Source organism: Condylura cristata, unplaced genomic scaffold (assembly GCF_000260355.1).
Source record: "Condylura cristata isolate star-nosed mole 26May11 unplaced genomic scaffold, ConCri1.0 scaffold00004, whole genome shotgun sequence".
NCBI classification, from domain to species: Eukaryota; Metazoa; Chordata; class Mammalia; order Eulipotyphla; family Talpidae; genus Condylura; species Condylura cristata.
In genome coordinates, this window is record NW_004567105.1 from 27,384,182 (window position 1) to 27,397,076 (window position 12,895).

The window sequence follows — 12,895 nt, forward strand, 5'->3', positions numbered from 1 at the left end:
TATAAGTGCTGATTTAAGAAAGCACTTACTGAGTGTAAAAGAGATTTCAACCCTGTTGTTGGATTCTTAAAAGCACAGGAAATGCTTTTAGGAAGAAAACTGCAGATAAATAAGGTGATGGAAAAAGTACTTTTCTCTTTTATTGCAACACATTCTTTTGAGAGCTTTCTTAATCTAGACAGAGGAGTGTCAACATTTTATCTTCTCTTGTTGCCTTTTTTCTATTCCATTTAAGAGCTAGTTTCATTTTAGTATTTCATTTTCAAGTTCATTCATTTGAAAAAATTTGGAGTACCTATTTATGCTGGAACGTTCGTTACAAAACTTTCAAAATTCCTATTTTGGGTCTTGGTGAGATATTTTATAGTATGTGATTCCTGTTTTTGGTGACTTTTACTTAACAACCTTCCCTTGTATGTCATGTTGATGGTTTAGTTTCTTAAAGTCAAATATTTGAAAATTACCATTCTTATCTAAGCAAATGCAACCTGTTTTCATATGTATGCAATTATGAGATAAATTACTACTGCACTTAAAACAATTAGTTTAAGTGCAAGTGATGTAAGAACATAAGTGAATAAATACATTAGTATCTAGATAGTGCTTGCTTCACACTTGTAGTAAATGTTGATAATACTTTTTGTTTTATTATTCATATACAAATTTATTGCTGTATACTCAGGAACTAAAAATATAACAAAATTACACCTAATATACTGAAAACAATTTATAATTAAAACTTTCATCTACTTTAGGTAATTTGCATATAATATTTTCATAACCTCACCTGCCACTTAAAAATTATAACAGTCTTACCTGCCAAAATATTATATTCTAAAGATCATGAAAAATGGTTATTTTTATTTTTTCCATTGTCTGTTTTTATTTAATGACTCTTTCAATTCTTCATAAAATTGAGTGTGAAGAAATTTAGTAGTTTAGCTGGTGTGATATAGGTGAGTTGTTATGTACCTTCAAAAATATAGAGTATATAAGTGTAGAGTCAGTATATTGTTACAGCACTGACCATTTCTAAGCAACGAACAGCTCAAGAAATGGAACATTGAAACACTTAAAAAAATACCTGTATCCCATCCTAATCATTACTCTGCCTAATACTCCTCTGTTACCACTTTCTGGCTTTCTGTGCCATTGATTAAATGGTTTTGTTTTTGAACCCTAAATGAATTCAGTCATGTATTATATATTACTGATGTGCAAAACAATATTTTGTTGATCCATGTTCTTGTAGTTTTGAACTTATAATTGCTTATATCTTCTATTGTTGATAGATAGCCCTCTCTCCCTTCCCGTTGTGTCTGGATTTATAGCAGCATAAATAACTGCTATGAATGCTCTTGAATATTTTTTTGCTTATCTTTCTTTATATAATTGTGGGTGCATTTTTCAAACATTTTTATATATACTTGAAAGTGGAATTGCTGTATCTTTGGATCTTTGTTTCAGTTGACCTTCCTTTGGCTATTTAAATTCTCTTCATGTTGGCTCTTAAGTCGTCTTTATAAGCCTTCAGTAATCTTTGAAAGCTCTTACTTTCTGAAATGTAATATTCTCTAGACTCAGTTTGTACATTTGTTGTCTGGAATATGCCATTTCTCTAAAACATCCTAGTGTCTTATAATGAAAGCTGATAGTACAGACAACAGATTGGGTGATTGGTCTTGTTGGTACTATTTTTTTTAAAGATTTATTTATTTATGCATGTAAGGTCTGAGGTATAAGATCTGAGGTACAGTCCAGACGTGTGTGTGTGTGTGGGGGGGGTGGTATGGTGAGAGGATTCACCAGAGACAGAGGAGTGGGAAATAGGCAGATACACAGTTGAGGAGAAATACACAGCTGAGGATAGCAGTGGGTAGGTCAGGCGATGTCTGCCATGCCATGTGGGTCACCTCCCTGGCTGGGAATTGAACTCCTGCTGTAGTGGCTACGGATAGCTTCACTTAACCTGTTGTGCCACCAGGGAGGGCCCGCTATTTTTTTTTTTTTTAAAGAGTCTGTGGTTTCTTTTAAAACACATAAAACTATCTCTTTGTAATGATTTTTTTTTCTTGTCTTGAAGTTTTTAAGGGAAGGTCTGAATTGTATATAGGGAGCTTACACAGCTTTTACACAGCTTTTAATGATTTGGCTTCATAGGTTTGCTTGGTAGGCTTAGGGAGACTTACATTAAGTGAGTTATGACCTTACAATAAATACTTCTCTGACTCTGTAAAATGTTAAGTGATTTATATGTATGATATAATCTTGGGGATGAAAGTTTATTCTTAAGCTAGAAAATTATCTCTCTAGTCTTTTTCTACACAGAACAATTATAAACTATACATAAACTAATTTATTTGAGATTATTTCAGTTATTCTTTATTTTTTTTAGAATTCATATGTAGTTTTGTTTGTGGCTAAGTCTGAAACCAAATTAAATCTCAAATGTTAGCCTAAGTTTAAAATAAAATGCACAGAAAATATGCCTATGTTAAGAAAGACCTTTAGGTTACAAATATTTATGAAAGACTCTGAATTAATCCTAAGTGTATATATTTATTTTATTTATTTATATATTTATTTGTTAATATATTTTAATTTAATATAATTTGCTGATTTTGTTTGGTTTGCTATGACTACTCTTTCCAGACTTTTCTCGAAGTCTGGGTTTAATATTCTATGTTCTGCTGTAGGGAGCATGATGCCATACAGTGGTTGTAAAGCTCACTACTCTGTAATATCCTAGTCAGTGTATCTTCTTCTCAGCTAGGATAGAAGTAATGTCAATTCTCTGTAGGCTCCGAATCTAAACAGTGCCTCCAGTATAAGAGGTAAGTAAATATATATGATGGATGTGTTTTGCACACTATAATATTTTAATGAAGAAGCAGCAGTAACTATTATTTATAAACTGTAAATTTTATGAATTAAGTTTATTAGTGGCTGATAATGGGTAATGTATTTGTTTTGTATCTTGCCAAAGATTTGGTAGCAGTGATTTCTTGTTTTTTACTGAATTTAAGCTAACAATTGGTTTACCTCCTGATGATAATGTTTTGGTTGGACTCTACATGATTGTATACTTTATAAAATAATAGATTAGGAATATCTTCAGTGTAGTTTTCTTTGTACTTTTTTTGTGGCAAATACTCTTACTTGAATGGGTGACTATACATACGTAAACATATCTTAAAAAAACATATCTATTTTAAGTATTTAATAAATGGGTCAAATCTAGAGAAGTCAAAGCATTTGATTGTCCTTCATAATTTAATTGGTTTATTAAGCTTTAATCTCATCAGGCAGTCACTAAATAAATGTGAACTAAATTTATAGTTATTTTGTGAAATAGACATACATATAGGCATAGTAGTATATATTAGTGTTTGTGAAATGAGTTGCTTTTCTGAAAAATAAGGATATTTGGGAGAGAACATTACTTGGGAATACTTACATACTTAATGTACTAGAGAAATCCAGATAAGAAGGAATTATACAGTTTTTCCTGCTTTCATCTTTAGACTTATAGGTAGTTTACTGTGTTTTTCTTTCTTCTTATGGTTTGTATGACTACTTTAGTTTTTTTCTGTCTCCTCAATTGCATGTTGTCTTCCTCTGTCTCACTAAGGTTGTGCATCCATTGTAGGAAAATCTACGCTGTACATTCCTGTTCCACTGTCCCTTGCCTATAAGTGTAATCTTTTTGTCTGCTGCCTTCTGGTCTTCTGTAATTGTTATTGTAATCATTATTGTTGTTAGAATGGAGGGAATTTTAACATAATTCATAGGTGCAAAATTTCAGTACTGTTATACTCTAGGAAACGTATATATTACATTACTTTTGCACTAATTTTGCTCAAAATCATTTAGATAGACTGCTTTAATCAAGCAGTTCACTTAGATTTTTTTCTTTCAAAGGGGGCATGATAGAATTTGGTGCTAGCTTGTTTTTTGTTTTTTTTTTTTTGAGAACTGTCAAAATGTATAATTAAATTTTTTATTATATTCAGCCCTACTTTAGGATTTAATCTTATCACAACACTGCAGATTATTTTGAACTAGGCAAACCAAATAGTGATTTTAAAGCCTGTTTTTCTGTTAAATAGGCAGTGATCATAATACTAGTTTTCAGTGATTACAGTGTAACTCTTAGATGTGAGATATGCTCATTGATAAGCATTCTTGTTTTGAACATCTTTATTTTCATTGCATATGCATTTAACAAAGCAAAACAAAATAATAGGGCATCCTGTGAACTGGAAGTCCACAAACTGCACTGCAATTATTGCTGCCTTCAGAGGCAGCCATCATTCAACACAGTGTCATAAAATTGTCATGATTAAACAGCCTGTTTTTTAAAGATTATAACTGCTTAGTGTAAGCTCTTTCCTTGCCTCTGTGAGTGCAATAATAATTTAAACCCAAAATAGAAAAGAATTTTTATAAAAATTACTTTCTCTAGGAACTTTGTTAGTTTAAGTGTAGACAGTCAGGCACCAGGGCTCTGAGCAATGCTCTGAGCAATGTCTAGAGTACTGATAACAAAAGGAACAAAAGAAGGAACATAGTCTTCTTTAAACTTAGAATTCAGCTAGTAATTATGTTTAAATTAGGATGCAGGCCTAGCTTCAGTTTGGCAGTTTGGAGAAACAAGACTTCAGGAGTGAAACACTGTACTCTTACAAAAATTTATTAGATTTTGTTTTTGATTGTAGAATATGCACTGTTAAGAAATTAAAATTCAGAAAGGACTGCATTTGTTCTCTGCTCTGCAAGACTCTTCCAGAGACTAATGCCATTAAATTTGTTTTAAATGACTGCTTTAATTAAAAAATACTTTTCTATTTGTAGATACTTTACTAGTTAAACATTATTTGCTTTTCATCTCTGAAAGATGGGGATATGAGTACACTTATATACTTTAAGTTTCTAATCACCTTCTCCCTTCAAAAGTTTTTGTTATACCTGTAAAGTTCTGGCATTTGGCTTCAAAGAAAATACAATAAACTTGTTTTATGACATATTAGCAGTATCTTTTTCTCATGTTAAACTAATAAAACACCAAAGGTGAAGGATTTAGGGCGCACTCCCTTAATTTTATCTTTCACATCCTGCTCCTTTTAGTCATAATTTGACACTTACTATATGTATATGTATTCATGTGTATTTATGTGTATTATCTTTTGTATAGAGGAGTATTCTGTCTTTATACAAATTGATTGCATAGAGGAATTTTGAAATATGAAAATCTTTAATCTTGATATGCCTCAGACTCTGAAGTTGGGCCTATTTAGTTTGTACAGATTTTCAAGGAGATCTCATCCAGTCTCGTAGTTTTAAATCCCATATATATGCTGTCTCCCAGTTTACATTTGTGGCCTGACTTATGCTCACCTTCACATCTGCATGTACAACTGCTTCTTTGATCGTTCTACTCAGCTGTATGACTGGTATCTCAAGGGAGTATCTCTAAAAGGATCCCTGATATTTTTCCTTTCTTTTTTTTTTTTTTTAACATTTATTTATTTGTACATACAGAACTGGGGTACAGGCCAGAGGCTCAGGGGTGGCGAGAGGCTTCACCAGAGACAGAGTGGGGAGCAGAACAGGCAGATGGATGAAGTACACTGCTGAGGGGACCAGCGGGCGGGTCAGGAGAGGTCTGCCATGCCATGTGGTCACCTCCGGGGCGGGGATCGAACTCATGCACAAGTGGCTTTAGTTTCTCGGTGTAGTGCTTTAACCCACTGCGCCACCAGGGAGGGCCTATTTTATCCTTTCTTACTCCCAAGTCTTTACACATTGTACCCCAGATATGATAATGGCGATTTGGTTCTTTCAGTTATTCAGGGCAAACACCTTCTAAATGCTACACTGTGTCATTTCTCTAAAAAAGACCAAGTATCTTTTAATTCTTTTCCATTTCCATTTCCCTTTTCCCCTGCCCTTTCCTTTTTACTCCCTATTTAAAATTTTTATCAGCAAATCCCTTTGACTTTTATGTTCAAATAATTTCATATGATTGACTGTACTTCCTGCTACTGTTCTGGCACAGTTGTGTTTGCCCGTTGTCTGGATTTTAGCAAAGTCTTCTAATTTGTAATCTGTTCTCAGCCAGCAGCTGCAGTGACTCTATGTAAGTCAAATTCAGTCATTTCTTTGCTTTTCTCTCAACAGTACCAGCTCCTGTAGAATAAAAGTCAAAAGTCTTTCAGTTTTACACAGTTGACTTTGATTTGAAACCGTAAAATCTTACTCTTCTCATTGCTCACTACCCTCATCCTAACAGTTGCCCACATTCCTTGCTATGTTCTTCAAGCATCCAGGTTCTTCTGCCACATTGTCTTTGTGCTTGCTCTTTACTCTTCTGCTTGTTGGGGGCTTGTAGATATTTGAGTGGCTCATTCTTTCATGTTATTGAAGTGTTGACTTAGAGCCAGTCCTGTTTAAAAATTTTTCTTCTGCACTGATTACTATGTAATCTATAATATATGTTAATATTAGTTTAAAAAATCTGTTAGGTTAGGCTTATTTAAAGCAAATTACTCAGATGTCAAACAGAAGGGATTTTAGATGTTTATAAATTTATTGAAAAAATTGGAGGCATGGAACTTAGCAACCAACATTGAAACTGGTGGGGAGCATTTGATGTTTACTGTATAGCCTTGTATATGGTAAAGCCCCATGTCTATTCACTACAATCAGAAGAAGAATAATATGGTTTCTGTCTCTCATCTGCTTTCAAATACTGTGCACATGCATTGCATTGGTTGAATGTAAATCTTTCTAGAATCCTATGAGCAAAGATATTTGCAAAATGAAGTCCTCATGCTTTTGGCTTTTGTGATACAGAGGAGGGCACAGAAAGAGGTAAGAATGAATAAGATAAACACATCTGTATCTTTTGATATGGATAAGTTAAGCAAATACACATACATACTGTATTAGTCATGGTTCTCCAGAGAAACAACCAATAAGGTGTCTCTGTATAAAAAGGGGGGATGGGTTGGGGATAATGTGGAGTAGGAAAAAACAATGGATTTATTTAAGGAATCTGTGTCATGCTACCATGACAGTTGGCAAGTCTAAAATTTGCAGAGAGACCAACAGACTGGAAGCTCAGGAAAGGGTTGATATTATAGTTGAGTCCCAAGGCAATCTCGTGGTAGGTTCCTCAGTCTTTTTTCTTAAAGCCTTCAACTGATTTTATGAGACCCACCCATTAAATAGAGGATTATCTGCTTTCTTAAAAGTCTATGAATTTAGGGCCCTCCCTGGTGGCACAGCAGGTTAAAGCACAGCACTAAGCAGCTTAAGCCACTTCCACATGAGTTCGATTCCTGCCTCCCAGCATTAGATCCACATGGCTTCCCGCCTGCCCGGGAGGAGATCCACATGATGAGGCAGACCTCTCCTGACCCACCTGCTGCTCCTGTACTTCAATCTGTGGAAACTGGTAGGGGAGCATTTGATGTTTACAGCCTTGTGTACTTCGTCGATCTGCCTGTTCTGCTCCCTGCTCTGTCTCTGGTGAATCCTCTCACCCTCCGCATCTCTGGCCTGTACCCCAGTTCTATGTGAATAAATAAATTTTAAAAAAAGTATGAATTTAGATGTTAAGGATATCGAAAAATACTTTTTTTAAAAAAGTTACTTTTTTTTTTTTAAGATTTATTTACTTATGCATATAAGAACTGGGGTACAGGCCAGAGGTGCGGGAGGTGAGAGGATTCACCAGAGACAGAGTAGAGAGCACAACAGGCAGATTAACTGAAATAAGCAGCCTAGGGGAGCATCAGACAGGTCAAGAGAGGTCTGCCATACCATGTGGAGCACCTACCTGGCCCGGGATCGAACTCATGCTGCAGTGGCTGCCAAAAGCTTCATAGTGTTGTGCTTTAACCTATTGTTCCACCAGGGAGGGCCCTTGAAAAATACTTTCAACACCAAACAACCAAATTAGCCAAGGTGACACAAAATTAATTATCATATTCTTGTCAAATTTGCATCCGTACATACTTCCTTAAACCATACTTGTTATGGATCGAGTATGTTATGGACCTTGTTATGGACCTTCATATGTTATAGTTCTGAACCCCAGTACCTCAGAATGTGGCTATATTTGGTAACAGTGTGTTTAAAGAGGTAGTTAATTTAGGTATGAACTGATGCATTATGTCTGATGTTTTTATAAGTAACTTGGGCATAACCATGTATAAAGGTAAGACCATGTGAAGACCAGAGTGAGAAGATGGCCATCTACACACGTAGGAGAGAAGCCTCATAAGAAAGCCTGCTGGTATTTTGATCTAAGAATTCTAGCTTTCAGAATTGTAAGAAAATTAATTTCTGTTGTTTAAGTCACCCAGATTGTCGTACACAGTCAACACTTAATGTTGTCAGTAGGTTCTTATAAACTGCTACTATATGTGAATAATTTATAACAAAAGCAGGTGGGCTTTCAACATCAGCTGGAATTGTTCCCCCCCATCGACATTATAATGAAATAATATTGAACAAAATGATGCTTTTTGAAATCTGCTACCTTTTCTATGGCAGCGTTAGCAAATCAGTATTATATTTAATTTCAAAAAATAACTTCCTTGGTCATGCCTCCAAATGTGTTATATCTGTACATGTAATATTAACACTGAACATTAGTCACCAAACTATGCCCTACTCCTCTATTTTTATAAATACAGCCTGTAAATACTCATTTGTTTATATATTGTCTATGATTACCTTCACATTACCACAGCTGAGCTAAGTTGTGATGGAAATTTTATGGTATGCAAAACCTAAAGTAAAATTACTATCTGGACCTTAACCTAAAAAATGTTCCTGATCCTGTGCTACCCATAAGTACTTCCACTTAAGTCTCTTTTTAATAAAAGAAAAACATGAAAGTAATGACGCCCCCTCATTAGGTCGTGAATTGTCGGACATGGAGTATAGGTGCACACAGTTGAAGATACCAGTATATGTTAAAGATTGAAATTCTTTCAGTCTCAATAATGTAACAGTCTTCATCTTTTGAGATTAAAAAAAATGTTGCTGTGCTACTGATAGACTAGTGGGTTTACATTATCAAGTGTTCATTTATCAATGTGAATGAATTCCTGGTCACTTGAAAAGACAAACAGCACCTTAAGAAAAGGATCAATATGAAAAAGCCAGAATGATTCAGAGGAAATAGAAATTATTTTCAGGACAGAAGATCATTAAACAGCAGAGCAATCTATCTTGTGTATCTCAAGAGATTTAAAGAATGCTACAGTCTACAAGAACAAGTTACCTATATAATCGGGGATAAGAAAGAAATTTTAATTTTAAAAAATGGCAATATTAAAAAGACAGTGGGTGGGTTGAGGAATAAAATAGACTACATACTAAGTTCAGTGATTGAAATAAAGTTAATAAAGACCTAGGACACAAAAATACAAATAAACGGAAATTGAAACTTCAAAATGAAATATAGAATCATTGAGGTCCAATATTTGCTTACTACAAATTCTACCAAGAAGAACAGAGAAGAGTAAGGACAAAATACTTAACAGAAAATGTGGCAGGAAATTTCCTTTCAGTCTTCAGACTGAAAAGAACTTGATTACTCCATGGTAATCAAGATGACCGCATTTCAACAAAGTTTTTGTGTGATTTATAACTAAATTCCTGCATGTTTTCAGTGAGGATGAAAGAGTAATATAGAAACCATTCATTGGTCATTTTTCTTCTTTTTTATTATTTTTGGCAGCAGCAGTTTTCCATACTACTATTGTCTCTTAAGCAAGTTGGCCTTTGAACTCCGACAGCACCTTATTTGAATGTCTTATATGTAATACTTGTGTTGTTATTTATTTATTGAACTACATTCCTTTGCTTGGGAAGCATGTAGCAAAACTGTTAAAAGGTAGAGCGGAATGGGAATTCTGTTGTTTTCAAATCATGTCCGTGATAAAGCTGTTGAATTTTTATCTTATGTTTATGTCTCCTGCATATAACGTCATCAGAACTGGATAAAAATTGGCTTATAGAAAAGTAAGGAAATACTTAGAATATTGAGGCAGGGAGTAGCGACCTTTTTTATGTTAAATTTAATAATGTCTCAAGATGAAATTAGCGGTTGTCAACCTACTTCACAAATGTCTTATAAGCCAGTAAACTTGTAGAGAGAGGGTAACTGTTGAGGTGAATGAATTAAGTCTGGGGAGTTCTAAAATCCATTATTTGATATCTACTGCCCCTAGTGGTCTGATGTGATCTCATAATGATAGACCTGTTCTGCTGTCAATATGTCAACTACCCAATTTTCATCAGTGGGAAAATTGATGGAATAAAACCAAAAATTAGGGTTTTTGTTTTTCCTGTCATATCTGTTACTTTGTTGTATATTCTTATTTATTCATATGTGTGTGTGTGTGTGTGTGTGTGTATAAGTATAAATGTAAGGTAACACTAGCTTTTAAATTATTGGATGAAAGCACGTGTATTTAAAATTGTCCTATGGAAATTCTTCTCATTTATATTACCACAAGTGTGTAAGAATACCTGTTTTCCTACCTTTTCTCCACTGCTGAGTGTTAGCACACTTTTTTAGTATTTATCAGTGAGATAGTGAAAAATATATACTGAACTTTATTTTCATAAATTATTAGTAGATTTAAGTCTTTTCAAAATTTGAACAATTCTATATGTCATTAACTTTTCTGTTCACTTAGAATATTTCTTCTTCCTTTTTTTATCTGAACCATTATCATTTTTTCAGTGCTTATTGCATTGAATTCTTTTTTCCATTATTGGATGTCCCAACAACTTTAGGTTAACATGATTTTTCCTTCCTAATATACTTAGAACTTTATTTTCCATTTATCACAATTTTATGCCAGTCTAATACGTATGATTTTTTCCCCCCAGGAATATCAGATTTACAGAATGACTAATCATTAACGGAAAGAGAAGTATAAACCTACATCTTTCACTATGGAGGCAGGTTTGGCAGATGGTGAACCTGACCGAACTTCGGTGAGTGGGTCAAATACAGCATAAGGTACTATCATCTATATCTGTAGAGTATGTGAGGTGTAAGCTATGGTTTTATTTTTTTAATGTACTTAAAGCTTTAAGAAAAGCATTCTAAAATGACACTTTAACTTTTCTTTTGATATAGTTTGAAACTTGAAGTACAACTTAATCATTTTTCTGATACTTATGCTCATTTACTGCTCCTCCTTTGCCTTCCCAGCCATTGAAAGAACACTCATGTAATTGTAATTTTCCTAAAAAAGAAAAAAAAACTTCTTGTCATAGCGACATCAAGAGAATCTTAATTGTTGAGGAAATTAAATGCCTCCAATTCAGAAATCATGTGCAGATATGAACAGGTGGAGGGCAAGAACCGTTAAAATATAAGAATAATAAGAATAAAGAGCTGTTGTAATGTGTATTCTTTTTATAAAAATTCTTTCTGCAGAATTCATGTTTAATAAACACTGCTGCTTTGTGATTGTGATTGAAATTAGAGTAAATAAGGAAAGATAGTAAAGTTTACCTTACTCAATATGTAAAAAATAAAATTCCCCAGTGGGTAAGTTAAATGATGACTTGTCATTACAAAAAAAAAAATCTTGCTCCAGAATAGTATCATTTTCAATTCTCTTATTTTTGAAGAGAGTCCATTAAATACTGGTTTATAGGCTTTTTATTAGGAGTGTTTTATTACCTTAAGTAAGGGTGCCACTGGGTAAATGTAGTAACTTGGTAACTCTGATTTGCTGGGTAGTGGATTTATTGGCAAAGTTACATTGTTAGAATTATGCAGAGACCAACTTTTTAAGTAATACTGCTATGGAATTGAGAGTCACTGTTTTATTGAAGTGTTTGTAAGTTTTAATTTAATGAATGTCCTTTGTTTAGTCTCAGATCTAATAGTTTAATGATTCATAGCAAAATGCAGTTTTGCTTACTTGTGTTAACTGGATTTCAACCTTTCTTGAATTTTTGTTGTTGTGTTGTTTAAACTTGTCTAAGATTCTGTAGTGGTGAAAAAAAACTTAAACTTTAAAATGGTAACTTGGGAATAGGGGGTATCATAGACATGGAAATAACTTGGCTTATGAAGAAGGTTATTGTCATGGTGATTATTAATGGGAACCCAATGGTAGGTTATTTTATTTTCACTATGGTTTAAGAAAAAAAGTTAAGATTAAAGCCTTGTCTTAAAATATGATGTTTTTGAAAACTTACTTAAATTTAATGAACTTTCTGATTTTTTTTAACTGAAATACATTTATTCTCCTGGTGATGATAAAAATACCATTAGTAAGTTGCTATTTTCTAAGTGTACACTTTGTCAGAATGACTTCATAACAGCCATTAAAGGTAGATATTTGTTTATCCTCATGTTTGTAGATAAATAGGCTCCGGCGTGTTAATTATCTTGTTGAAGAGTTCATTAAGAGAGTAGTGGAACTGAAGCCTATCTGAATATTATTTTGCACCAGCTGTTGACTATGTATTTTTTTTTTTTAAAGATTTATTTATTTGTGCATACAGAGCTGGGGTACAGGCCAGAGGGTCAGGGGTGGTGAGAGGCTTCACCAGAGACAGAGTGGGGAGCAGAACAGGCAGATCTACGAAGTACACTGCTGAGGGGAGCAGCGGGCGGGCCAGGAGAGGTCTGCCACACCATGTGGTCTCCTCCGGGACAGGCGGGAATCGAACTCATGCGGAAGTGGTTTTAGCTTCTCAATGCTGTGCTTTAACCCGCTGCGCCACCAGGGAGGGCCGACTATGTATTTTTATTAAGAGAATTGCTTAAAAGTGTATTCTTATCTTTAAAGGTTAACAATAAGTAGATAATATTAAGTTCTGTGCCAGAACTTAATGCACTGTA

The 12,895-nt window shown here is 34.0% G+C and overlaps 1 protein-coding gene across 7 annotated transcripts in view; it reads left to right on the forward strand.

Annotated features, from left to right (window-relative positions):
• OSBPL8 (oxysterol binding protein-like 8) overlaps positions 1-12,895 on the forward strand; it is a 111,198-nt gene that overhangs the window by 26,833 nt on the left and 71,470 nt on the right. For 6 of the 7 annotated variants that reach the window (XM_012720481.1, XM_004675867.2, XM_012720482.1 and 3 more), the window contains exon 2: positions 10,918-11,025. In XM_012720481.1, coding sequence (XP_012575935.1) covers positions 10,984-11,025 — 42 coding nt within the window. In that variant the 5' untranslated portion in view covers positions 10,918-10,983. Of the gene's footprint in view, positions 1-10,917; positions 11,051-12,895 lie in introns of those variants that run through there. The other variant, XM_012720486.1, reaches the window with a different exon arrangement.